At 42.1% G+C, this 23,805-nt stretch overlaps 3 protein-coding genes across 4 annotated transcripts; 2 read left to right on the forward strand and 1 right to left on the reverse strand.

The window, feature by feature from the left end:
• Nucleotides 1–272: 272 nt before the first annotated feature.
• On the reverse strand, nt 273–5,677 carry fahd2a (fumarylacetoacetate hydrolase domain containing 2A). 2 transcript variants are annotated; one of them, XM_046387914.1, is made up of 8 exons: nt 5,548–5,677; nt 4,514–4,779; nt 3,749–3,965; nt 2,471–2,530; nt 2,224–2,386; nt 1,696–1,804; nt 954–1,041; nt 273–734 (listed from the first exon to the last, which is right to left on the reverse strand). In XM_046387914.1, the coding sequence occupies exons 2-8, from the start codon at nt 4,777–4,779 to the stop codon at nt 672–674; spliced, it is 966 nt and encodes a 321-aa protein (XP_046243870.1). In that variant the 5' UTR covers nt 5,548–5,677; the 3' UTR covers nt 273–671. The 2 variants fall into 2 exon arrangements, with proteins under 2 accessions (XP_046243870.1, XP_046243871.1); XM_046387915.1 differs by having other exon boundaries at nt 5,422–5,560.
• A 375-nt stretch (nt 5,678–6,052) lies between these two features.
• On the forward strand, nt 6,053–13,493 carry zgc:152830 (uncharacterized protein LOC767682 homolog). The gene is made up of 16 exons (XM_046387913.1): nt 6,053–6,171; nt 6,832–6,873; nt 7,002–7,092; nt 7,697–7,845; nt 7,937–8,045; nt 9,418–9,545; nt 9,639–9,738; nt 9,982–10,057; nt 10,166–10,251; nt 11,029–11,133; nt 11,263–11,338; nt 11,455–11,573; nt 11,667–11,750; nt 11,876–11,933; nt 12,637–12,818; nt 12,930–13,493. Exons 1-16 carry the CDS (start codon nt 6,161–6,163, stop codon nt 13,065–13,067), a joined length of 1,554 nt encoding a protein of 517 aa, XP_046243869.1. The 5' UTR covers nt 6,053–6,160; the 3' UTR covers nt 13,068–13,493.
• Nucleotides 13,494–14,250: 757 nt separating this feature from the next.
• Nucleotides 14,251–18,330, forward strand: pcna (proliferating cell nuclear antigen). The gene is made up of 6 exons (XM_046387916.1): nt 14,251–14,683; nt 16,103–16,200; nt 16,316–16,383; nt 16,480–16,674; nt 17,545–17,668; nt 17,755–18,330. Exons 1-6 carry the CDS (start codon nt 14,463–14,465, stop codon nt 17,829–17,831), a joined length of 783 nt encoding a protein of 260 aa, XP_046243872.1. The 5' UTR covers nt 14,251–14,462; the 3' UTR covers nt 17,832–18,330.
• The last annotated feature ends 5,475 nt before the right edge of the window (nt 18,331–23,805 follow it).

Genomic DNA, 23,805 nt, shown 5'->3' on the forward strand with positions numbered 1-23,805 from the left:
TCCATTTAGTTTCTAAAACTGCCTGTTGGTGGGGAAAAAAAATCACCTTCAGTGATTTCAGCAATGAAGCAAGCAAGCAGATAAATGAATCAAAGCCCTGATCTTAGTCATAATGAAGGATTTTCTCCCAGGCAATGGAAAGGCCAGTTACTGAAGACAGCATATTTTTAATTTGATTCAGTTCTTTTTATTACTTAAAAATCTGCTCACTTTTTATTCTTGGCTGTTTGAATCTTCTAATCGAGTTGGGGGGGAATCAATCCTCCTTGATGTGGAACATAATTAAAAATCCTTTTTATTTTTTACATGTTGAAGTCAGGAGGTTTGTGCTACACAGCATGAGTGGGTGGCGGCTCTCAGAGGGTATTTTTACAGCCAGTAATGACAGCGACACAATAACTGAGGTCAAGCTACGAAAACACCACGTTGAGTCACGTAATTATACTATTTCATGTCGTAAAAATACCATGTTTTCCTTCCTCTCGGTTCCTCCAGTGTCATGAACAAAACATTATTCATTAAACACATTTTTTACACTTTTTCTGTCTGGTTTTCACACATTCTACTGGAAGTAGAAATCTATTAAACTCTTTGGAAATATGAAATCATTTTGTGCAGCAGTCGATCATTCCCTCATTGGCTGTTGGTGTTTTCAGCAGATGCCTCACAAATTAGACCACTTTGTTGATTATGGAGCCTAACTGGTCTATCTGGCACTCCACCACATCTCCTTTCTGAAAGAAAAAAACAGATGAAATTCAAAATTTACTCCTTTTAAATCGCTCCCTCACCCTTAAAATACTGTTACCAATTACACACAGTCCCTCTAGCTCTGACTGAATACACAGATGATATGCAGCCAATAAGTTTATCACTTTCAACAAAGGGAAAGTAACGCTGAAGTTCATCACTCTGCATTTGATTGTTTTTGTCAGTTTCATCTATGAAATCACCTTGAGGAAGACGGGTGGCTTTCTAAAGACACCCACGCCTGGGGGAGTGCCTGTCAGGAACACGTCTCCTGGAGTCAAGGTCACAAACCTGACAGGAGGAGAGGGGAAAGAAAGAGAGAAAACCCACGTTCAGGAGCAGGGAAGAGCATGTGCTAATCAGGAGCATCAAATTTACCATGACTTGCTTTTGTCTGTGGAAAATGAGGAATTTAGTCTTATGCAGACAATACAATTTGTTCACTCATTCAGATACGGCAAGCAATAATGCAAACCAGTAAGTTCCCCAAATGATCTTAGTGTACATAAAGATGTGAAAGGTGCTGTGGGTTGTCATTATTTCCGAGTGACACGGGCATCGTCAGCAGTAAGGCAGGCGACAGGCAGAGAGGCTTCTCCGTCTCCAAGAATCTCAGATCAGAAAGCCCCAGTTGGTCAGGGTGCTCCAGGGCACAACAGTACCGGCCACGGTGGTTAAGTTTCAGTCGGAGCATGTAATTTTAGCTTCGGGTCCATTATGAATGGAGGTCATTTGCTCCCACAGTGCTCCTTTTGTGGATGCATTTCAGACAAGATTCGCATAATTTCTTAACAGAAACTCTGCACTCTCAGCTTGAGTTACTGTAGCAGAGAAATGTAAAAGTTTTGTATACATTATGAAAATCTCTCTCATGAAATACACACTGTCTCTGTGAAGCAAAGACAACACCATCACGAGCAGAAAAAGTGCACAGAGTGGATGTACTTTGAAACCCAGGCAACCAGCGCCTCCGTCTTGAAGATCATCTGATCGGTGTTGCTGCTCTGGACTGTGTCTCCATTAACCAGGCAGCGGACGCCCAGGTTGTGAGGATCTGGAGAGGAAATAAGACGAGACATCTGCACGTTTCGAAAAGTCTTGAAAGGCACAGACTTCAGGTCCATAAAAAAAAAAAGCCTTAAGAGATTAAAACGACTTCAAGCTCAGATCTTAAATAGCGTTTTTTGCCTGCTGGGTAGGCCGAGTCTTTTCAGGATGCCTGAATCTCTGATCTCTAAAGTAACCCTGAAACCAACTGCGTTCTGGATTGATATTGCCAGGATCGTACCTTAAGATAACCTACACTCATTGCGAATGTTTTCAAACATAAACACTCTTTTTCTCTGATATTTAACATTATCATGCCACTCCAGTCACCTAAATAAATTACACTTTCAACAGAATTGCAGCTTTTTTTTAGAACTCGGAGATACTTGTCCTTGATTCCCCTTCTCTGTGCTTGCTCATCCCCACCTTTCAGAGAGTCTGTGGTTACTAAAGCAGGGCCGAGAGGACAGAAGCTGTCAAACGTTTTTCCCAGCAGCCACTGCTTCCCGTTGCGCTTCATCTGCCAGTCACGCGCGCTGACATCATTGGCCACAGTGAAGCCGGCCACATAGGAGAGAGCGTCTTCCTCCTGAATAACAAGAGGAGTCCGAACAGATGCTTCACCGGGACATCAGAGTGTCTGTGTCGTCAGAGGTGATGTCGTGATGCTCACCTTGATGTGTTTGCCTCTTCGTCCGATCACAAAGGCCAGCTCCACTTCCCAGTCAACCTCCTTCAGTCAGACAAAAGATGAAGCAAACACAGGGTCCCAGAGACACAACTAAACAGCTACACACCGGTTCTCAGCGGGTTTGTAGTTTGACAAAATGGTAACGTAAGATATACTCAGAACGGTCATTATGCATTTTTGAAAGTGTTGTCCCATGATGCAATGCACAAAGGGAAAGGAAGTGCCTGCCTTGCCTTTGTGCATTGTATCGTGGAACAAAATTGTACTCATGCCTGTGAAAAATTTTAACATGCCCCAAATGTTGGTGAGACGGCTCCAAAATGTTCAAACTTCAAATTAAACTTGTACATGAAAACAAACCCCAGAAGAATTAGATCGTTGAGTTTGACACCTGGCTCCATCATTTCCTGTGAGAATAAACAGTAAAGTATGGACGGCTGCAAAACATGAGAGACACTAACACACAACGGCAATCTCTCTGTATTATATGCCCGAAATAAAAGTGCACAAAAAAAAAAATCTACAAAGTGACTGGATGTTACTAAACCGTAACTTATTTCATGAATATTCTTAAATAAATTTGACCCTTATTTCAAAATAAAGATTAATTGCTCAAGAGACCCTCAAGTGCTCCTATTAACAAGGATTTCATTTTTATAAAGTGGTACAAATCTACAATAAATTATCTTATTTCTCGAGGTCAAGCTTCTAACAATTTTCCATAACTTTAACCAAAAAGAGTTTTGCCCAGACACTGTTACAGACAATTACTCAAATGTAAGTCACTCGCTTGTTAAAATGTTAAAATGGGCGTATGAAATCTTGGGATCACTTCTGATACCAATCTAAAATTTCCACTCAGTGTAAAATATCTGGTTTGGTTTGCTTTTTTTTCCTGTTTTTTTTTTTATATATAAACTAAGGAATATTGCAAAATTACATATTAACTTCAATGCTGCAACATAAATCACACGTTATGCTGGCTTTGGCCTTTTTCCAATGGTTTCCTGTTACAGGATTTATTTTAAAGCATCACAATTGACACACAAGGTACTACACCTAAGGACCTAAGGAGTTTTTGTGTCCAGTGGCCACTTGGAGGAGCCTCAGGTGTTCAGAGCAGAGACTATTTAGGCTCCTTGACCCTTGAAAAAAATCTCCCACAACATGACAAGGAAACTAAAATAACCTTTAAAAAGCACCTGAAAACACAATTGTTTCCTTCTATTGTCCTCTCTTGTCTCTTTTTCTTGATCTCACCTGGCTCTCCGAGGGCAGGAGGATGTCATCATATGGACCCGTGATGGCGCTGGGGAATTTGCTGAAGATGATTGGTTCTTTGGGGATCGGGGCATTCTGCTCCAGGCAGTGGTCCCGGTAGTTCATACCCACACAGACCACCTTCTCCGGGGCCAAAACAGGAGAGAGTAGCTGGATGTCAGATCGCTCCAGCACACACTGGCCAGACAACAAGGCTCTGAGGAAGAGGAGGTGGACGAAGATGAGGACATGATGATTTAAAAGAAGGTCGTGTGAAGAGCAAGACTGTGATGATGGTGATGTAGGCAGAACATGATGAAGGGTAAGCTGTGGGGACAAAGAGGATGCAGGAGGATGATCGATCGACGCTAGAAGGTATGTTCATTAGGGAAGGGACACTGATGGTGATTTAAGAAATGACAGTTGATTTGCAAACAAAATGATGACACACACTCTGTTTTACAATGAGCTGTGATTTGTGAAAACAACTGAACCAGGACGGGATGTTAATTTAGGAAGGTGGCGATGATTTAAGATTGATAATTTGGAAACAGGATGAAGGATTTAAATGACTCAGGGAGCTTGATGATTTCAGAGATGACTGGAGATGATTCACATAGGGAAGGAGTGGAGATTTAAGAACAGGATGGCAACCGTGAATTTAATTTAACTAGAGGATGTTGAGGAGGACGAAGACACGGATTTTAGAAGAAGAAAATCGTAATTAATGAAAACCAAGTACGTAACGTGTTTGTGTGTTGATACCTCTGTGCACACTCCAGACCCTTTTCTCCCAGCTGCAGCAGCTCCCTCATCGTTGAGGGCATGGCGGGGTCAAACGCCCTCAGATCCACCACGCCCAGTCCCTCACCTTGCTCCACTCCCACTCTGATGCCACCGCTGTCACCACGGCGATGAAACTGCACCAGACGCATCGCTGCACCACTCAAGGCTCGCCGCTGTGGGTTTACTGTTTGCCTCTGAGAGAATAAACTCCTGAAGATGCAGATGGAGTGAAGGGAAATTCTCATCTGTGGGAGGACAAAGGAAGTGAATGTGATGAAGGAAGAAGAGGAAGGAGAACAGATGACGTGTGACAGACAAGCAGAGAGAAAATTAGTAGTGTGGTAGTGTCTTCAACATTTATTTCCTTACTCTATTGAGAAATCCTTCACATCAAGAGACAAGGTCTCCATTTGTGATTATTTTTTCAATTAATCAGTGAATTGTTAGTCTGTTAGATGTCATAAAATAGTGGAAGGCGCCCTTTACTTTCCTGTCAGTTAGTACAGTTGACTTATTTACTGACAGTTTACTAATTACATGACCTTTCCACGTCACACAGAGCAGAGGAAGCTGAAAACTGACACATACTGAAAACCAGCCATGTTCTGTTTAAATAAAGAAGAAAAGTTCTGCAATTTACCAGACCTGGTCAGGAAATCTGTGAATTGACATTGACATTTATGTTCTTAAATTCTCAATTTTGTGAGAAGTCAAACAAAAAGGCGAAACGTGAACTGCACCGAAACTATTTTGGACAAATCCAAATTATGCCTGGTATGACGCACAGTTATCGTTCCGTGCTATCACTTGATAAGAGAGCTGGAACTCATGATAACCACATAAGAAAAGCACGAACACAGCTGCAGCAGCGGATAACTTCAGCCTACCTGCAGCTCGACCTGTAGCTTTGAAGTGTTGCTTATGAAACACGTTCAAGAGGACTGTGACACCGTAACTTGCAACTGAATAACCAGGACAGTTGCGCACTTTGTACTGGCTCTGATAATACTCACCTCTCAGGTTCTGCTAGAACTGCCACTACTTTTAACTACTTCCGGTTAGAGTTTGTAGTTCATAAGGTCAGTTCTGTGAAGAGTGAAATAAATTGCTCACCCGAAGCTAACAGCCGAAGTTAGCCATAATTGTTATTAAGGTTAGGGTTATCATATAAATGATTAATTGCTATATTGGTAATATAATCATTTTTAATGTTGCTTTCCGCATTCGTTGAATCAGTTCTAAAAACTACAATTCCCTAATGCACCCGTAAATGCGCCTTAACGTGCATCGGGATATTGGCGACTTCAGCTTATGGACAAAATGATACTTAGCTACCGTAAATATCATTATGATCACCTTTATGGATAACAGAGCTAAGTACACGCTTTAAATACTTCCACTTGAAAGAAGTAACTGCTTTATATTTCAAGTAACTTCATTAAAGTTCTTAAATAGCAATTTACTTCCCAAATTGCCGTAATTACGAGCTACGATAATCACGTGAAGGTAGCACGTGTGCAACTTAACGGGTCATGTGATCAACCGGAGCTGTGAAGGGAAGGATCCGTTGTTAGCGGCTATCAGGTGTCTCTTTCACCCTGAAGACACCGGGAAGGGAGGACCAAAATGTGCACCAGGTGAGATTATTGGCTGCTTTAATTTTACCTGCCCGGCTTTCGTTTCGTTTTCTCAGGTGTGCTTTGTGCATGCAGAGGAGACTCTCACAGAGGGTTTTGTTTAATAGTATACTTCCCCCCCACACACACACGGCTTTGTTTTCTCCAGCTGGTTAAATGTCGTAAATGTGTGATAGCAAGCCGAATGCTTCATTTGTTCATTCATTCACAGCTCAGAGTGGAAAGATCTCATCTTCTCGCGTTGCTTAACATATTTGATCTTTACTGGGTTCAGTTTCCACCAAATCGGTTCATGGTCATGTTAAATTTCACTTTTGGTTTTACTAGACTGCGTTTTCTAGTGTCATGTGATGCCAGGAATGAATGCTGATCTGATTCAGGTTTGGTCAGTTAACAGGTACGATCATGATACGCTGCAAACTGTTTTTTTTTTTTGCTCTTGGGCACAAAGCTTTGATTTGACTATAAAAGAACCCCTACTTTCAAACAGCTGAAATGAAAGCAGTGTTGCAAGTTTCCACACTTTGACCCCATCGTTAACCTGCATTATAAACTGACAGGAGCCCAGTCACTTCACTCTGTCTGAGATGCAGTGTCAGCACTGTCTGCTTATATAACAGGAAATAAGTCTGTGTTTCGTTTTTCTCTTCCTCTGTCTAGCGTCCAGCCTATTGAGTGGACCACCAACCTCCAGGACCAGAAGTGAGTTTGCAGAAACGCTGAGCTTCCTCTTTGGTTGTCACGGTTGCTAGTAAGTTATTTTGTGCATGTGAACAGACGGTTGTGACAGATGATGGTGTTGGGTTTTGTTTTGTTTTGTTTTTCCTTAGTTTTGATGGCATCCTGTTGGTGACCCAGAGCCATGACACTCTGCCTGCAGAGCTCGAGTCCCTGAAAGCACCACTGCAGGACTACAGCTCTGTAAGTCTCTGTCCTTCAACTTTCCAATCCTGTAAAAGCTTAGATTTTCTCACCTGACCTTCCACACCCAGAACATGAAAAAGACATATACACTGTGGAACTGAAGGTATTACAATTTTGGTCAAAAAGAAATGTAAGTGCTTTTCAAATTCATGCAGTGTGGGGATTGATGAGATGTGAGACCTTCTGAATCAAATTAGGATTAGAATTCAGATTTCCCACCTAGCGATGGTCGCAACCCACCCCAAAAGATAAACAGGTCATGGGACTATCTGACTGACAGGATAAGAAAGCAGAAAAAAATATTAGATGTTGCTCAAAACTTTGCATTTGTCTTGTGAATTACCAGATACGTACTGTACAGCCAGTGACAACGGGACATGTAGGTAATAAGTCAAAACATGCACTATAGGACCAAACAGTGTCACCTTTCCACTACTGCAAACAAAGATGGACTGTGCAGATGAGATTGTGAAGATTTTATTCTTTCTCCCATCATTTTGCTTCCAAATCTCAGAATAAGAAGAGGTGATGTAGCATGTTATCTAGTGGTGCTTCCAGTTTTCCTGTGCGGTGTTACTTTGCATATCTGCTGTCCCTCTAGGTGGACAGCGGTCTTGGGGAGGAGGTGGTTGTCCTGAAGGTCCCTGGTTTCCCTGGTAACCGCCTGGTGTTTGCCTCCACCGGCCCAGTGAACCGCGACTACGATGATGTCAGGCGCTTCAGCGACGCTGCAGTCAACGGCATCAAACGGTCTGATTTTTCCCACTTTAGTCTCTCACATTTTTCTTGGTTCATCTCTGTTATTTCCTTTGCCGTCTTGCTCATCTGTGTGTCCTTTCAGGGCCTTGAAAGCTGGCATGCAGCGCCCCCTGCTGGTCTGCCCTCCTCACAAGGACTATAAGAACAGCACGATGGTGGCTGCACTCGGGGCGCTTCAGGCTCTCTACATGGTGAAAAAGCACACTAACTCATTCTTATCCAGGGCCTGTGCACAGACTCTGTTCACACTTAGCACTTCATGCATATAGGATGATCTAACCACAGGTGGAGAGGTTTAAAGGAGAACTCCACCAGTTTTAAGTTTCATTCACAAGTCATGTGAAGAACATTCAAATACACTGCAAATAACAGTTATGTAATGTGCTTTGTGGCAAGTTTTGCTAGTCAGATTATAATATGCTATTGGTGACATTATGGGAAATGTGAAATCCAGTGTTTCTGGAGTTGTTCCATACCAGGACAAAAAGTCAGTATATTTTAGCTTCTGATGGACAGATCAGATTTTCTACCATTCTTTTGCAAGTCCGTCTTCTGTCAGTACTCAGCTTTATGGCAGTGGAATACTAAATTGCTGCAGAATTTCTCTCAAGTTGCAGGGGTAGATTTTGTTATTTTGTAATGCGGTTGGTGACCACAGTGAGGCCAATCTTTTGTCAGTTTTGTAATATGCATTTTAGGGTTGGGTGGGTTGTCAGTTTTGCCAGTCAGGTGAAATAACTTAAAGCAGTTTAATGACATGCAAACCAACTGAACCAGCATTTGTCAGGTGTAGATGAAGGGAGCCAGCTGCATGGAGGGAGTTAGCAGGAGCCCTGGGATGGCCCGGTTAGTTCAGGGCCACAGGGAGGTGCTCCCCTGTGTTTTGTTGTGATTCACAAGAGGTGAGAGTTGTGCGCTCTGCAACTATACCACTGACTGATATCCACAAGAGAGAACGCTTATCAGTAATGACTTGGTGCAGGCTATGTCGTCTAGCACCGTGTGACATGCTACAACGCTTCAGTGTGAAGCCTGGTTCGGAGGTTACGGCAACATGCTGTTAGTAAAAATCAACATTCCCTGTATCCGTTTCAAGTCTAAAGCCCTCTAGCATTTTAGTGTGCAGAAACACTTAATTTCTTAACATCTGCAGGAATGTGTTCCCGTGTGCACTTGAAATGTGGCTCCTGCCATCGTTTCTCACTAGAATGAAGTTTTATCTCTTGTTGTGATAATGATTTTTTCCCTGATGGACTGTGGCGCTGCTACATGGGAGATGAAATAGAGCAGCTGCTGCGTCAAGTGCGACACCCAATAGTAAAATACCATATACCGGTTCAGTGTTTGACATAACCTCAAACCAGTGTGAACATCTTTACACCTGCCCAAGCCTAATGCACATAAAATGAATACTATACCCCAATATTTCAAGGATGTGAAGTCGCTCCAGATGTTTTCCAGGCCCCTGCAGTCTTTATACCCACATGTATGGAAATATAAGATGCTAGCTCTGTGCCTGGCAACAATAGACTCACTTGTTATGATCTTCTTTCCCCACAAAAGCCCCTGGAAGTGAGGGAGTGCAATGTAAAACCTGCTGACTACAAGGTGTGTGTGCTGGGGCTGTGGGCAGCAGATGAGGCAGAGGCACAGAGACTGGTGAAGCTGGCTAATGCTCTGGAGAGCGGTCGGTGGGTCACATATTTATCCCTAATGTTCTGCTACAGATTCCTCACGTTGTGCTGTTTGCATGTTCAACCAGCTGTCCTGTTTCCCCTCCTCAGACTGGCGTGTCGTGACATCGGTGGCTCAGATCCTGAACGCATGGCTGCTCCCCGTGTGGCTGATTACGTCCAGGAACTCTTCAAGGACAGCCCTGTGAAGGTAGCAAGAAAAATGACGCAAATCACACAATCCTCTTTGTTGTTTTTGTTTTTTTTGTTGTTTTTTTTACGTAAGGAGAGCATCAGCAGGCTCCTTGTATTCCTCCTAACACCAAGGAAAATGCGTAGAAATTGTTTCAGTCACAGTCCAGGACAATTGTGTGGGTGTTTGTGGTTCAGTGGCATTTAAAGCCACTTTTTTTTCTGGACCCAAAGAGTGCATCTGTGCTTTTTTACCCTTTAGGTGGAAGTGGTGAGCGACCCGAAGGTTCTGGAGAAGGAGTATCCCTGTCTGGCTGCAGTCAACCGCTGTGCCAACAGTAGGAAAACATATTTTGTTTTGATCATTTATCAACACAGCCCTGGACACTGATTTTCGTGACTGTTCAATTTTTTGCATACTGATTCATAGTTTTGTCCTCATGCAGGTGTACCTCGTCACCAGGCCAGAGTTATCAAGCTGCAGTACTGCGGCAAGGGACCAATCAAAAAGACTCTGATGTTGGTGGGAAAGGTGAGAGGAGACGCTCTCCACACCTTCAGAGGAAAATTCTTCATATTAGTACTAGACATTAGACATTACCGGTAATTATTAATATTAGACATTTTACGGTATGTCACAAAGCTACTGTGCAAATTAGACTGCGAATGTTGTGTGTGTGTGTGTGTGTGTGTGTGTGTGTGTGTGTGTGTGTGAGCCAGGCATTGTAAGAGATGAGATGTTTCACTCGTTAAGAGAAAAGGCTATTGTATGTATGTTTTTTGGAGCTGATGATGCCGTTGTCATTCAGTAGCTTGAAAGACTGTGTCGGGACGTTGGTGGTTCACCTTCTTCATGTGAGGTGCAATAATGTGACTGCGGTTTAACCACCAAGTGTGACTGGATTTAGTATTCTCTCCCCCTCAGGCCTTTTGAAAATTTTAAGTTCCATTCAAGTGCCAAAGGCTTCCAAAGAAGCCAAATGTCAGCCTGCATTTTGGAGGAATTTTGTAAAATTATGCTTCAGGGGCTCTTAAATGTTTCAGCTGATGTGATTTCAACATGTGATGTAACAAACATGTTGAAATCACATGTGTGGGAAGTTATAATAAAGCAGATGATTTGGTGAAGAAAACAGTCCTTAGCTACAACCCTCCTTTTTACTTATTCAGGTAGAAATTTAAGGAGCATCCACGTTTTGAGTTTAATTGGTGAGGCACTGGTCAAAAGTGTGTGTGTGTCAGTGTGTTGTACCTGGAAATGGCCTAACACATAATGAATGGAAGCTGCTTCTGATGTGGTGTTTTCTAGGGCATCACCTACGACACTGGTGGAGCAGACATTAAGGCTGGTGGTTTCATGGCTGGGATGCACAGGGACAAGTGTGGAGCTGCTGCTGTAGCTGGCTTCTTCCAGGTGAATAACACACACTCTCACACACACACACACAGTGTGTCGTGTTAAAGATTTTGACTGAGACAATTTTATGTATTTGCTTTCAGTTTGCAGCACTGTCTCCTCTCTAATCCCACTGTTGCTCTCCAGATTTTAGCCAAGTTGAAACCAGATCATCTGAAGGTTGTCGGCTCCATGGCCATGGTGAGGAACAGCGTCGGCGCAGGTCAGTCTAATCCACGTTTTTTTTTTTCTATGCGTTCCTGCTTACATTTCATCTCAGGGGGTACCTGTGTTATAGCACCTCCCTTCACATGTGTGTACGTGCATGTGTTTTGTCAGACTGCTATGTGGCCGATGAGCTGGTGGTTTCCCGTGCGGGTCGCAGAGTCAGAGTGGGAAACACAGATGCTGAGGGACGTATGGTGATGGTCGACCTGCTGTGTGAGATGAAGGAGAAGGTCCCGTTATACTTCTTAACTAACTTGTACATGCTGAGTCTTTTCCTGCATGTTTATCCCCTGTCATACTGATGATGTCCTCTGTGTGTGCAGGGAGTACGTGAAATTTCTCCTGAACTGTTTACTATTGCTACTCTGACTGGTCATGCCATCAGAGCCATGGGACCCGACTACTCTGTGAGTACTGCTGAAACACAGACAATACACTTACTGAGAGATATCAAACATTAAAAATTCAAATAAACCACTGCTATAGAAATGGTTGTTGGCGCTTAAGTTTAGTTCTGAATTTCTCTGCGTAGATCATCATGGATAATGGACCAGCCCATCGCAGCAATAATGCTGCTCAATGGCAGAAAGGTGAGAACATTCTTTGGATGATTTGACCATGAACAGCACTGTTATAAAATATTCAAGTTTCCAATTAACAGTGTTTTTACACAGCTTTCAATGGTATCTCACAACCTTCATTAAGTTGTAATCACATCTTCTGAGCCATCTCCATGACAACTGAGCAAACCCATATACTTATTAATACTGTGAGATGCAGTTAAAGGCTCCAGGAAAAAAAGTTGGGGAAGGTTATTTTGGTATGAATAAAGTTACAAAGAGTTCAGCATAAATTTGAACTAACACATAATTCTAATTTAATCAAATAATAAACTGTTGATTGTCAGCAGATTCAAGACAGATTATCAGAGGAGCATCTGTATTCATGACAAAAATGGCTGATTATCAAACATTTATTAACTTTTTCTGAGATGCAAAGAGTTTCGTGCTTTTCTCTGTTTGATATCATGAAGTGAAGTTATATTTCATAGTCAGTGCATATGACAATTAAAATTTGTCTTTCCACATTTCAATCCTGGTTACGCATACATACAGTCCCCCACACATGTGCATTTCATCAGAGACGTTAGCCAGTAAAAAATGACCACAGTGACACGACTCATCACTGTTTCATCATTGATATAACCCCACATTGATTAGTGGTTCAGTGCTGCAGAGAGCTTCATTTCCCCCATCGCTAACCAACGTATGTTTTTCGTGCTCTTTCATGCAGCTGGAGAGGTCCTGGGCGACGTGTTCGAGGTGTCCAGAATCAGGCGAGAGGACTACGAGTTCCACAAGGGCAAGTCTGAGTACGAGGATATTCTGCAGTGCAACAACCTGCCATCGTCGGCTACACCTCGAGGACATCAGACCCCTGCAGCTTTCCTCATCATGGCCTCGGGGCTCGACAAGGTGTTCAGACATCGTCACAATGAGTGATTGTTTTCCTATGAATGTGAAAAAAATATAATAAGGAAGAAGTGCAGTGGTTAACTTGTGCTGATATTTTCATTTCCGTCGCAGCATGGTGTGGACTCTGACACACCTCTGCCGTACTCTCACATTGACATCGCTGGGTCCAGTGGGCCTTTCCCTGGTGTCCCAACAGGAGCCCCCGTCCTCGCCATGGCCACCAACTACATCCTGCCTGACGGTCTCTGAACAGATCCCCCCAGGACAAAAAGACTGCGGTCTCAGCACTTAATTCCATCACAAATTCATGACCGTCCAAATATAAATGAAATCCCTGCAACAACACACAGCACAAAATATACATTTTTTTCATGTCTGACCGTTCTTAAAACCTCAGATTGGTGTTCTGTAAGAATATTCTTTGCTCTCTTTTATAAGATCTTGTGACATTCGTTTCTACCTGCTCCAAGTGTCAAATGACCTGAAACAACACATATATTGTATGTACTCAGGGCTTAAATGGCATTATAAACATACCATGCATTTATACTGTTCCTATGTGTGTCTGTATGTGTGTGACAAAACGGGAATGTGGTGGTGTAATCAGTGACGCAATGTATGAATTGAAGCAAGCACTGCTCAATCAATAAAAATAAAATAAAATTTAAAAGGTCAGTATGTACTTGCACAGGTTTTGCGTATTGCACATGTTATCACAGGACAAAGAAAAGGAAAAAATATTGTACCTTGTGCACCTGCACATGTTCTTGTCTCACGAAGCAAACATAAAGGCACATGAAATGAATGCAGTCGATATATTGTCGCATATCTATCTATGTGCTCCATGCTTGTATGAAGCACATAGATACATGCATGCATGTATCCTCACATATGGGCTGCTTGCGCACGTGTGCACATGTTTACACAGCTGTTCAAGGGACAAACCTGTAGTAGTTGGAACTAAAAGTTGCCAATTTGTAAATGAATGGATTTTAGCAAAAAAAAACAAATGTGAGGTTTAACATCTAGTTTGTCCAATATACTCTATGATCCTCACAATGCGATAAAAATGTTATTTGTCATTAAATACCACATCCAGTGTTACAAATGAAAAAGCTGATGTTGCTCAATCACCGCTGACCGCCACCGTCTCGAATTCAAAATCCCCAAGAAAGGACATATACAAACAATAATCAGTGTACTAACACAGTGTCATATTTTATTAACATTTATTTATTATACTTTACATTTCCAGTCTATTACATATTACTTCTTTGCGTGTGTTTTGTTTTTCTGGTAGTTGTATAATTGTTGCGTGGCAATTTACAGTTGCCCTCTCCAACATGGCCGACAACGGTGGCCACTGGGAAGTAACCACAGGGATGTGGAAATGACGCAAATACGCCGAGTCATTAAAAGTGGACGTTCGCGCGCTAACATTTCAGACTTTACCTCTGCACAGAGAGTCGTGTCTGCGTGCTGCAGTCCTGCTAGCTAACAACACACAAAGCCTGAACTTTTAGAAGCGTCAATCCGACTCGGTGATATAGCAAACTGCAGCCTCCATTTTAACGGAGTACCGCTAAAGGCGACAGAACACTCTCTTCATTTTAATCTACGCAAACTCAAAACTCCACAGCAACCATGTTTGAGGCTCGCCTGGTCCAAGGATCCATCCTGAAGAAGGTGCTGGAGGCTCTGAAGGATCTGATCACAGAAGCCTGCTGGGATGTAAGCTCGTCTGGCATCTCCCTGCAGAGCATGGACTCCTCTCACGTCTCCCTGGTCCAGCTCACCCTGAGGCACGACGGCTTCGACTCTTACCGCTGCGACAGAAACCTCGCCATGGGAGTCAACCTCAGCAGGTGGAGTAAAACATCACATGCAGCTCTTTTAGCTACAGTACATAGATTTTATATGCTTTGATGTCGGTGTGTTGCGTGGTTATGTCGTGGTCTTGCAGAGGAACGTCAGCCTCTGCTGAGTAATGTAAGATGGTTTGACAGGTGGAAATGGCACAGTTTCGCCGCTGCAAAGATCGTGTAAAAACATTTGAAATACGATTCGTCAAAAATATAATTGTGCGAAAACTGGAAACGCTACATATGATCAAACGGTCAAATCGGGGTGCTTTTTATTAGCTCAAGTTAATGGTCTGTGTCTAATATCTGCGGCTTACAAAGAAGGTGGCCATCTTGGTGGAATTGCCCGGGCATGTCTCTCTACCGGGCTGACCGTTTAACTCTGTGCTGTCAGCGGTCTAAGAAAGCGGACTGTACATGTGTTATTCACAAATAAGTCGATTGTTTTAAAATACTACTGTTTTGTGTTGGGGGGGGGGAACTTTGGCGCAGTTTCGTAGACAGCAGCTACATTGTGATTACAGAGCTACGTCATTTGAGCGCCAAATTTCACGCAGGGAGGGTTGGCGGGAATTGTTGTTGAACCCGGCAACTTCCACTTCCGTTTCACTGCCGCCTCTCTGTGACGTTGCACCGGTGCAAGATGGTTATAGAAACTGAACTGTTATGTGATTGTTGACGTTTTTGTAACTTGGTGCGTGTGTACAACGTAACAATAAACGAGGGAGTTTGTTGTCATTTTTACTTTTTTTGTAAATTTATTGTTATAAAGGTATATGTAGTTAAGAGACGCGGAATTAGAGCTTAAACAATGAGTGAACAATTTGAAAAATCTCTCAGTCCATGGGCAATAAACAGTTTGTTTTGATTAGCATATTAAAGTTTATGTTAAAGTGTTCATTTTTCCCTTATATAAGAGTATCAAAACTCTACTGGTTCCCACTCCTTGAATTTGGGTATTTGCTGGATTTTCATTGTCCTCTGCTAGTTAAATCAAATCATCTTTGTGTTTGAGGCAGTTTGGGGAGGTCTGCTGTTTGGTCTTTGGCACACAATCATGATCATTTATGGGAGTTATTTTTTCCTCTAACGAGACGTGCTTTGAGCATTTATAGCGCTGCACCTTAATGCTAAAGTCCAAGGTGCAGTTTTACATTTAACCAAATTTACTCATGTTTTTTATTTATAGAGCAGTAAAGTAGTTCATAACCACACTTGAAGGTAAACGCCCATCCATCATTAATAAAATAAAGATTACTTTTCTTGCACCTAATTTATTAATTTAGTGTTTTAAATACCTTTTAATGTAAATAGGAAGCTCTGTTCTTTGACACTTAAAATCTGCTGCCATTTTGTTTGTTTTTTGTGACACAGTCCTAATTTGTGTATATATATTTTTGTCCTCCTTTTCCCCCCAAACAGTATGTCAAAAATCCTGAAGTGTGCAGGAAATGAAGACATCATCACCCTCAGAGCAGAAGACAACGCAGACACACTCGCTCTTGTATTTGAGACGCTCAGTAAGTTTTTGATTCGTCGAGTTGTTGGTATCAAAGCAATAAGAGCTTCACTTGGCAGATGCTCTTTAGCTGTTTCCTTAGCATTAATGTCTTATTTACTTCTTGTCTCTTCCAGACCAAGAGAAAGTGTCTGACTATGAGATGAAACTGATGGACCTGGACGTGGAGCAGCTGGGTATTCCAGTAAGTAATTTGTGGCCTTTCCTTTCTCTTCTGAGTTCAGCATACTTTCATGCAAACACTTCCTGACTTTTCCTTGTCTGTGTGACCCCCCCACAGGAGCAGGAGTACAGCTGCGTGGTGAAGATGCCCTCTGGGGAGTTTGCCCGTATCTGCCGTGACCTGTCCCAGATCGGTGATGCTGTAATGATCTCCTGTGCCAAGGACGGAGTCAAGTTCTCTGCCACAGGAGAGCTGGGCACAGGAAACGTCAAACTGTCCCAGACCAGCAACGTAGACAAAGAGGACGAAGCAGTGAGTATGAATGTTCTGTTGAACTCTACGCAGTGGAGTCGCCGCACGATAAATCGGCCTGATGTTGTGCCATCTGCTTTTTTTTTTGTTTGTTTGTTAATACAGAACAGAAATACCAAAGGTGTTAAATAATGATCTTGTTATTACATAGTTTGTCTACCAGAAAATATTGAATGAGTTATAACACACACAAAAAAAGAAATGTGGCCTAACATATTGACAGGTGCATCACTTCAGCCATGACTTAACATGATTAATATCAGGATTTGTTTAATGTCCTGAAGCAGGGATTAAGAGCTTGACATCAGAGCTGAAACAATCATTTAGTTGACTTTTTTTAAAGCAAGATGCTAATCAGTCATTAGTTCCATCTCTTCAGTTGTAAAGTTTCTCTCGTGTTCTTTGTTTTATGTGCCAGTAATCCAAATACGTTGGGATTGAGATAAACAAGCTATTTGAAAACATCACCTCAGACTCCCCAAAAATAAACCTGCCAGGAATGATCATTTTCATTCATATCAATTAAACTGTGAATTAACTTTAAAATGTCCTAAACATGTGATTAACATGCGAATCACTGTTTCCCAGAGACCAAGAGTGACGTCTTCAAATTACTACTTCTGTCCAACCGACAGTCCAAATCCCAAAGACTCTTCATTTGCTATCAGAAGGAACAAATCCTTACATTTATAAGCTCACTGCAACATTTGTGCTTTGGAAACAACTGAAACAATTTATCTTTAACTGTGGCATTAATGTATTGAAAAAGAGGTTTAGGATTCTCAGTAATGACTAATGAATATTTGTCTACATGTGGTCCTGCTTTGCTTTTTACTGTTCTTGATGGTCCCCTTCATGTTCTGTCTTTAGGTCACTATTGAGATGAATGAACCTGTCCAGCTGATCTTTGCCCTCAACTACCTGAACTTCTTCACCAAGGCCACGCCGCTGTCCAAGACCGTCACCCTCAGCATGTCCGCGGACATCCCCCTCGGTAAGCGCAGCTGCCTGATCGGTGAAGTCTTCATGTTTGCAGACGTTGTGACTGCGACTTGACAATTTTATTTTGTCTTTCTGCAGTGGTGGAGTACAAGATTGCTGATATGGGACATATCAAATACTACTTGGCACCAAAGATCGATGAAGAGGCTTCTTAAGTTGTTTACAACAGCTCAAGAGGGGGGAAACGGAGAAAAGCAGGCGACTGGGACTTGTCCTGAGTGACCGAAGGGCTGAAGTGATCTCACGGTGGTCGATGATCACCGTCTGAGTTCTCTGATGTCCTCCTGTCTTATGAGATTCACAGTGGGAGGTGTTGTGTCAACCTTTCATTTCAGCAGTCAGCCATATGAATGATGCCATCTGTGTGATGTGATAAAGCTTCAGGTGCTTTGCCTCTGAAGAGATGTTCAGAGCGGCTGGCTGTGGTCCAAACGGCCCCGGCGTAAGATTCAGCACTTGTTCACTCCCACTGTCTGTCCTTTTCTCTCGCGCTCTCTGGTTCTGTCCATTCTGGGAAAGCAGATTTCAACTGTCCTGTTCCTGCTTGTAGATAACACATTTGTAAATACGTCCTGTGGTCAACCAACTCCCAATGTTTTTGTATTCATTGATTATTCATTCCAAAATAAATGATTAAAGTTGTTTCCAATATCATTTTGTGTTTCTGAAGTTTGTGGACAAAAACTCCATAGATTTAGAGACACCCCTTCCTTCCTCCAATCCACTCACATTTTTAACTGAGTTTTACTGCACCCTATTAGGCACATATTTTAGATTAACTTTATTCTCTTTTCTTGTGATCTTGATTTACAGAGTCATTCCTTTGCACTTTATGTATGAAACTAAACTAAATATAATTATCAATATAATCTTTTGACTTAGCTACTTAGTTCCCATTCATGAAATCAGTCCACAGCAATGCAGGGCTGCCAATGTTGGCTTTCAGCCACTTTAGATGTTGTGTTCAGGTTTTCATTTAGTTCCTTGAGGAAATTTTAAGACTGAAGTAAGTCTTGTTTATCCAAGTAAACACAATGTGGTTTGGTTACTTTTTACATACATGAGAGATGATGAAAGAAAGAGGAAACAGCACTGGTAAACAAATTTGCAGCCTTTTAATCTTTTTTTTTAATCTTTTTTCTTTCTTTTTTAAGCTTAAACAATACAACAATCACAGATGTAGTGAAGTGGAATAAAATGGATGTTTTGCATTTTAAGCGTAAAAGGAGTAGCTGTACTTTCCGGTCAATTGATATTCTTGTGCAGGACAGTCGCAGCAGTAGTAAGAGAATGTGGCCACTAGGTGGTGCCCTTCCCTACGTTTGTGGAGGGTTGTTTCTTCTGTGTGCGAGAGCAAATAGATATACAGGCTGGGAAATTACAGTGCAGCAGCAACAATACACACAATAAGCTATACAAAATGTTAAAAATAGCAATATAAAAAGTAGCAATACAAAATATATATACAAGGCAATATAAAAAAGTGTATATGCAACAAATAAACAGTGTAATCTTGTGCAAAATAAAGTAGAATGCAACAAAATCAAGTCACCTGTCAGGTTACGTTTGTGGAATAATTCATTCTGACTCTTATTTCCCATTTGCCGTTTTTCCCCAAATAAGAAAATAAAATGAACAAATCAAAATGGATTTATTTTAGTTCTCCATGATGAAAAGCACCTTTCAGTGACTCAGCACCAAATTGATCATCTCTTTATACCAGCTGTTACGTGACCGTATTGAGGACAAGTCACCTGCTGACGCCTCATTGTGTTTTAGTTGTTCCACCAAGTCTCATGGATTTTGAATAACATTTCCCTGAACAAAGTTGTTTGGAGTCCAGCAGCTTCTGAGCTCATGCAGGTCAGTGAGCAAACTGAATAAAACCGCTTAATATGAAGAGAAATCACTCAGCACGCAGCCAGAAACCCCAGAGAGACCCGTCTGTCTGCAGCTCGTTGACGTTTGCTGCGCTTCCCTTCAGCTCTGTGCAGTCAGACGGTTTTAATCCTCACAAAGCTTTAAGCTGACTGGCCGACACATCTGGCACCACTCTGAACTGAACCACTGGACACAGAGCGGAGTGTATAATGACATAATGTGACAGGAAAGTCACATTTATCAATGTTGTCTTTGGTTGGTAGTTCAACCTTTTGGTAAATGGATGAGAGGATCGAAGCCACTCTTCTCATCTGCCGAGTTACCTCTCACAGGAAAGCAAATAAGCATAACTCAAACATTCATCCATCCATCTTTATATTTTTTTCTCTCCTTTATTCCCATAAAGAAGCATATGTCTATTCTCCAGACCATCACTATAAAACTTGGCTTTGCTCATAACCGTCCTGGTTGAATAAAGAATAAAAGCAGCCTGAGGCAGAGACAGCAGAGCCTAACAGAGCAGATTATAACCTCACAGCAGATTGCCTGCCAGTGTAATCCCAGACTCCTCTGAAATATCAAAATTCATCTGCTGAAAGGGCTGAACCTGAATGATCTCGCACCCATGCAGCAGGAAAAAAGATTGTATTTTTCGTGGATTTATTTAACTCCAGTACATTTGATAAATGTATTTCATACTCCCTCATAAAATCTGTATGTCTGTTTGAGTTGTCTAAATCCATACCAGCTATCACCAGCTTTCTACTTTGCAGTGAAATGTTCCTGAAAACTTGTGAGGGAAGCTGTACTCACGTGGTATTTTATTTTGTAATACACAATGTACTGCAGCCGTGGTTTTACAGATGGAGCCGCAGATAAGGGAAGCAGTGTGTGCCCTCAGACACAGTGCGCTGAAAAGAGTTGGGACTGTCATCTCAGGAAGTGACCGATAAAGCAACAAGACGGCGCAGCCATTTAAGCTGCCTCAATATTTAATTAACCACCGCCACCCAGGTTATAATTAATTGCTTCCTGAGAGCAAACAGGGTTCAGACTGATTGGGGTTTCCACCACTGAGCTGGGCACAGTTTCACACTGCATCTCCAGACATGCCTCATAATGTCAGAGCCGTAATTATGAGTTATACTTAATGGTTAGAGCAGATTTAGACTAAATCAGGCCAGTGAGGCGATACATCTGTATGTCACCGGCACATGAGTTTGAAACTTGGATCATTCAAGTGCTTTTCTATCATCTTGACTTATTTGGTTTGTATGTTTTACTCGACTCAGGTTATAATTGCTGTATGTATTTCATTTCATCTTTCTAATCCAAAATGTGACGTCTACCATCAGATCTTAATTTAACAAGCAAAGTGAACTGTGGCAGCTCTTGTTTTTTTTCACCTGCCTTTTCACGCAGCTGAAGACAACACAACACAGAGATATTACACAAACAAAGGAGAAGGCAACTTTATTTGTGTAGCATCCAACACTCCATCCTGAGTGTTTCACATAAGAAACATAAAAGTATCAAGATAAGATATGAAAGACACACTCAGGTAGTCACAATAATGTGATCACCTGATGGAAAAGTACTTTACTTAAGTAGCCTACAAATTAGACGCACCATTGCAGGACACTTTATATTACTAGTCCAACACATTTTATCTAACAGCAATAATTCCTCATTACTTGATTTTATGACTTATAATTGTCATTGTCTTCTTGAATGTGATGATTCATCTTAATTTACAGAAAATGGAACAATAATAATAATAATAACACCGAAAGTGTCACTTTGGGCTCAGGGTGACTGTGACGGCATTTCTTGCTCTGGCTTTATGTATCACTACCAAAAATATGAATGGACCCTTTGGCTCTGAGCCCAGTAAAATACCCATGATCTTTACGCTGGTCAGTGGACTCAACAAAATAAAAGTATACAAATAATAAAAAAGTGCTCCTCAGTCCTCACACATGCACATTATCTTCTCTTGTATGTACTAATAGTAGTTTTATTTGGCAAGTTTCAGACCCTCTTTGAGAGACTAAGAATGAACACACAAGATAAAACATAAGCCTGGGCTTTAATTTGAAATTTTATCTGCATTTCATTCATTTATATTTTAATGCATGTTCATGTACATACATTTGGCTTGGTGTAGCCTTTTGTATTCAAGTGAACCTGATCTCTGCAGTGTTATCATGAGGCTGCATTCCTGCACATCTCTAACTCTCTCTCTCTCTCTCTCGCTCTCTTCTGTCTCTGTCTGGCCTTTAAATTGCTTTCTGGAGGCAGGGGATTTTGGCCGTCGAGATAAGGGGAGTGGGATGAAACACTCTCGCTGGCTGTCTTTCTCTGTGAGGCAGGGGAAGTCTACTGAGCTTTTACTGAGACAGAGGAGAGAGCAAGATGTACCCGCTCATCCCTCAGGTCAGCGAGGCTGAGGAGAAGCCGGCGGCGTGTTTCAAACGCTTTTCAAGCCACCGCCAGCCTTATCAGCATCAAAACAAACGTGAAATATGTATTTAGTAGAGTCTCGCTAAAAGTATATTTCTGGATGTACAATGTAGATGGTGCAGAAAGTCTCTGTTTCTCCAGTGAAACGGCTTCATGTGCACATTCTTGTCGGTTTTCTCCCCTCTTGTCAGTCAGTCAGTCAGGTCCTGGGAAGTGGATCCCCACCCAACTTTCAGACCTGACACTCTCTTACATAAGACCTCAGTGTTCTGCTGTCTCCACACAAGAGCTGAGTGCATGGATTATTGATGCCAGCACAGAGCAGGCAAGGCATGGCACATGGCAAGGACACACCAGTCACACATGCCGCGTGATCCAAAATCGTGCAGCATGCTTCAAATCACCAACACCTAAGATCTCCCTCTTTGTACCGCAAATATTTGGTGGGGACCCCCCCGCCCCAACACAGTACAAGCATATGAACACCCTCCTTTGTGAGCTTTGATTGTGAAAGCTGACATGCGTGTATTTCTGACTGTGCTCCGCATGTTGAAGTCATCCCCGCATGGATTAGCATATTAATGGGATGTCCTCTTTGTCCCTGTTTTCTGTCACTCAGATTTCACAGCAGTGAGGGGGATGACGAGGCTGAGGAGGAAGAGGGAAGGGAAGTGCAGAGATGAAGGGGTGCTCTGCAAAGTCACACCTGAGTGCAACTGGTGCAGGTGGGACAAAAAAATCATTAAGGTGGTCGATCTTTGAATTTTTGAAAGTTGTACTGCAGTGACACCAAACTAGTTTTTGAAAATGTTTAAATCCCAGTTTTTATCCTTTTTACTGTATTAACCAGATTACATGAGTTTATGTGGTGAATGGACTGCTTTGGCAGAGAGAGTTTTGATGCTTAGACATTACTGATTTATTCACTTTCAAAGAAAACTGCACAGATACCACAACGCATTGCACTCAATTATTATTGTGTTGTTAAGAAAGCCATGCGTCGTCAAAACTTTTCATGAGCTGAAAAAACAGCTCTGTTTTCATCTTTGTGACACCTCAAGACGTATGTGTCAGGTGTAAACACACTCACGAGGTTTAGTTCCTAACCAGCATGTGAAATTCTGAACATCCTCGAAAAGATTCCTCCTTTCCTGTACTTTGCCTCTCCTCACAATCAGATCTTTGTCCCTCTCCATTCGGCGATGCCTCTGGTTTGCTACTTAGCAACTGTTTCCAAGGCTACAAAGATGCTCCCTCACTCCCACCCTGCCTCCACCCAAAGTCGTCGGTGTCCCTCTGCTCCTTTGTGTCCACTTGTTAAAGCCTGATGATGAGGCGAGTGTATTGACTGGGGTTTTTTTTTTTTTTAATCTTGATTTAAAGCACCAGGACACCAAAGTGTTTGATTTGTCTCGTGCTCTGGAGAAGACATCCAGCTCCACTGTGATTCCTCTCTGTGGTGAGATGGTTGTTATTTGGTGCTTTTGGGGGTTTTATTGTTCTGAGGAGGGCTGAGGAAAGCGTATTGATGAATGTGACGGCCTCTTACCAATTACACTCGGTCACTTTCCCCTCTGCAGTGTCAGTGTGCTCGGAGACCATACCTCCTCAGCACTAATGTCACTGAGACAAATTGCAACTGTTCATGTTTCGGAGTGTCATTCACACACACACACGCACACACAGGAGGAGAGCAGATTAATCCATGGATGGAAAACAAGTCCACAGAGACATGCAGATAAATATATAGTATACAGTAAAGGCTGCAGGGTACGTTCACACATG

The sequence above is a fragment of the Scatophagus argus genome, chromosome 4 (assembly GCF_020382885.2).
Source record: "Scatophagus argus isolate fScaArg1 chromosome 4, fScaArg1.pri, whole genome shotgun sequence".
NCBI classification, from domain to species: Eukaryota; Metazoa; Chordata; class Actinopteri; family Scatophagidae; genus Scatophagus; species Scatophagus argus.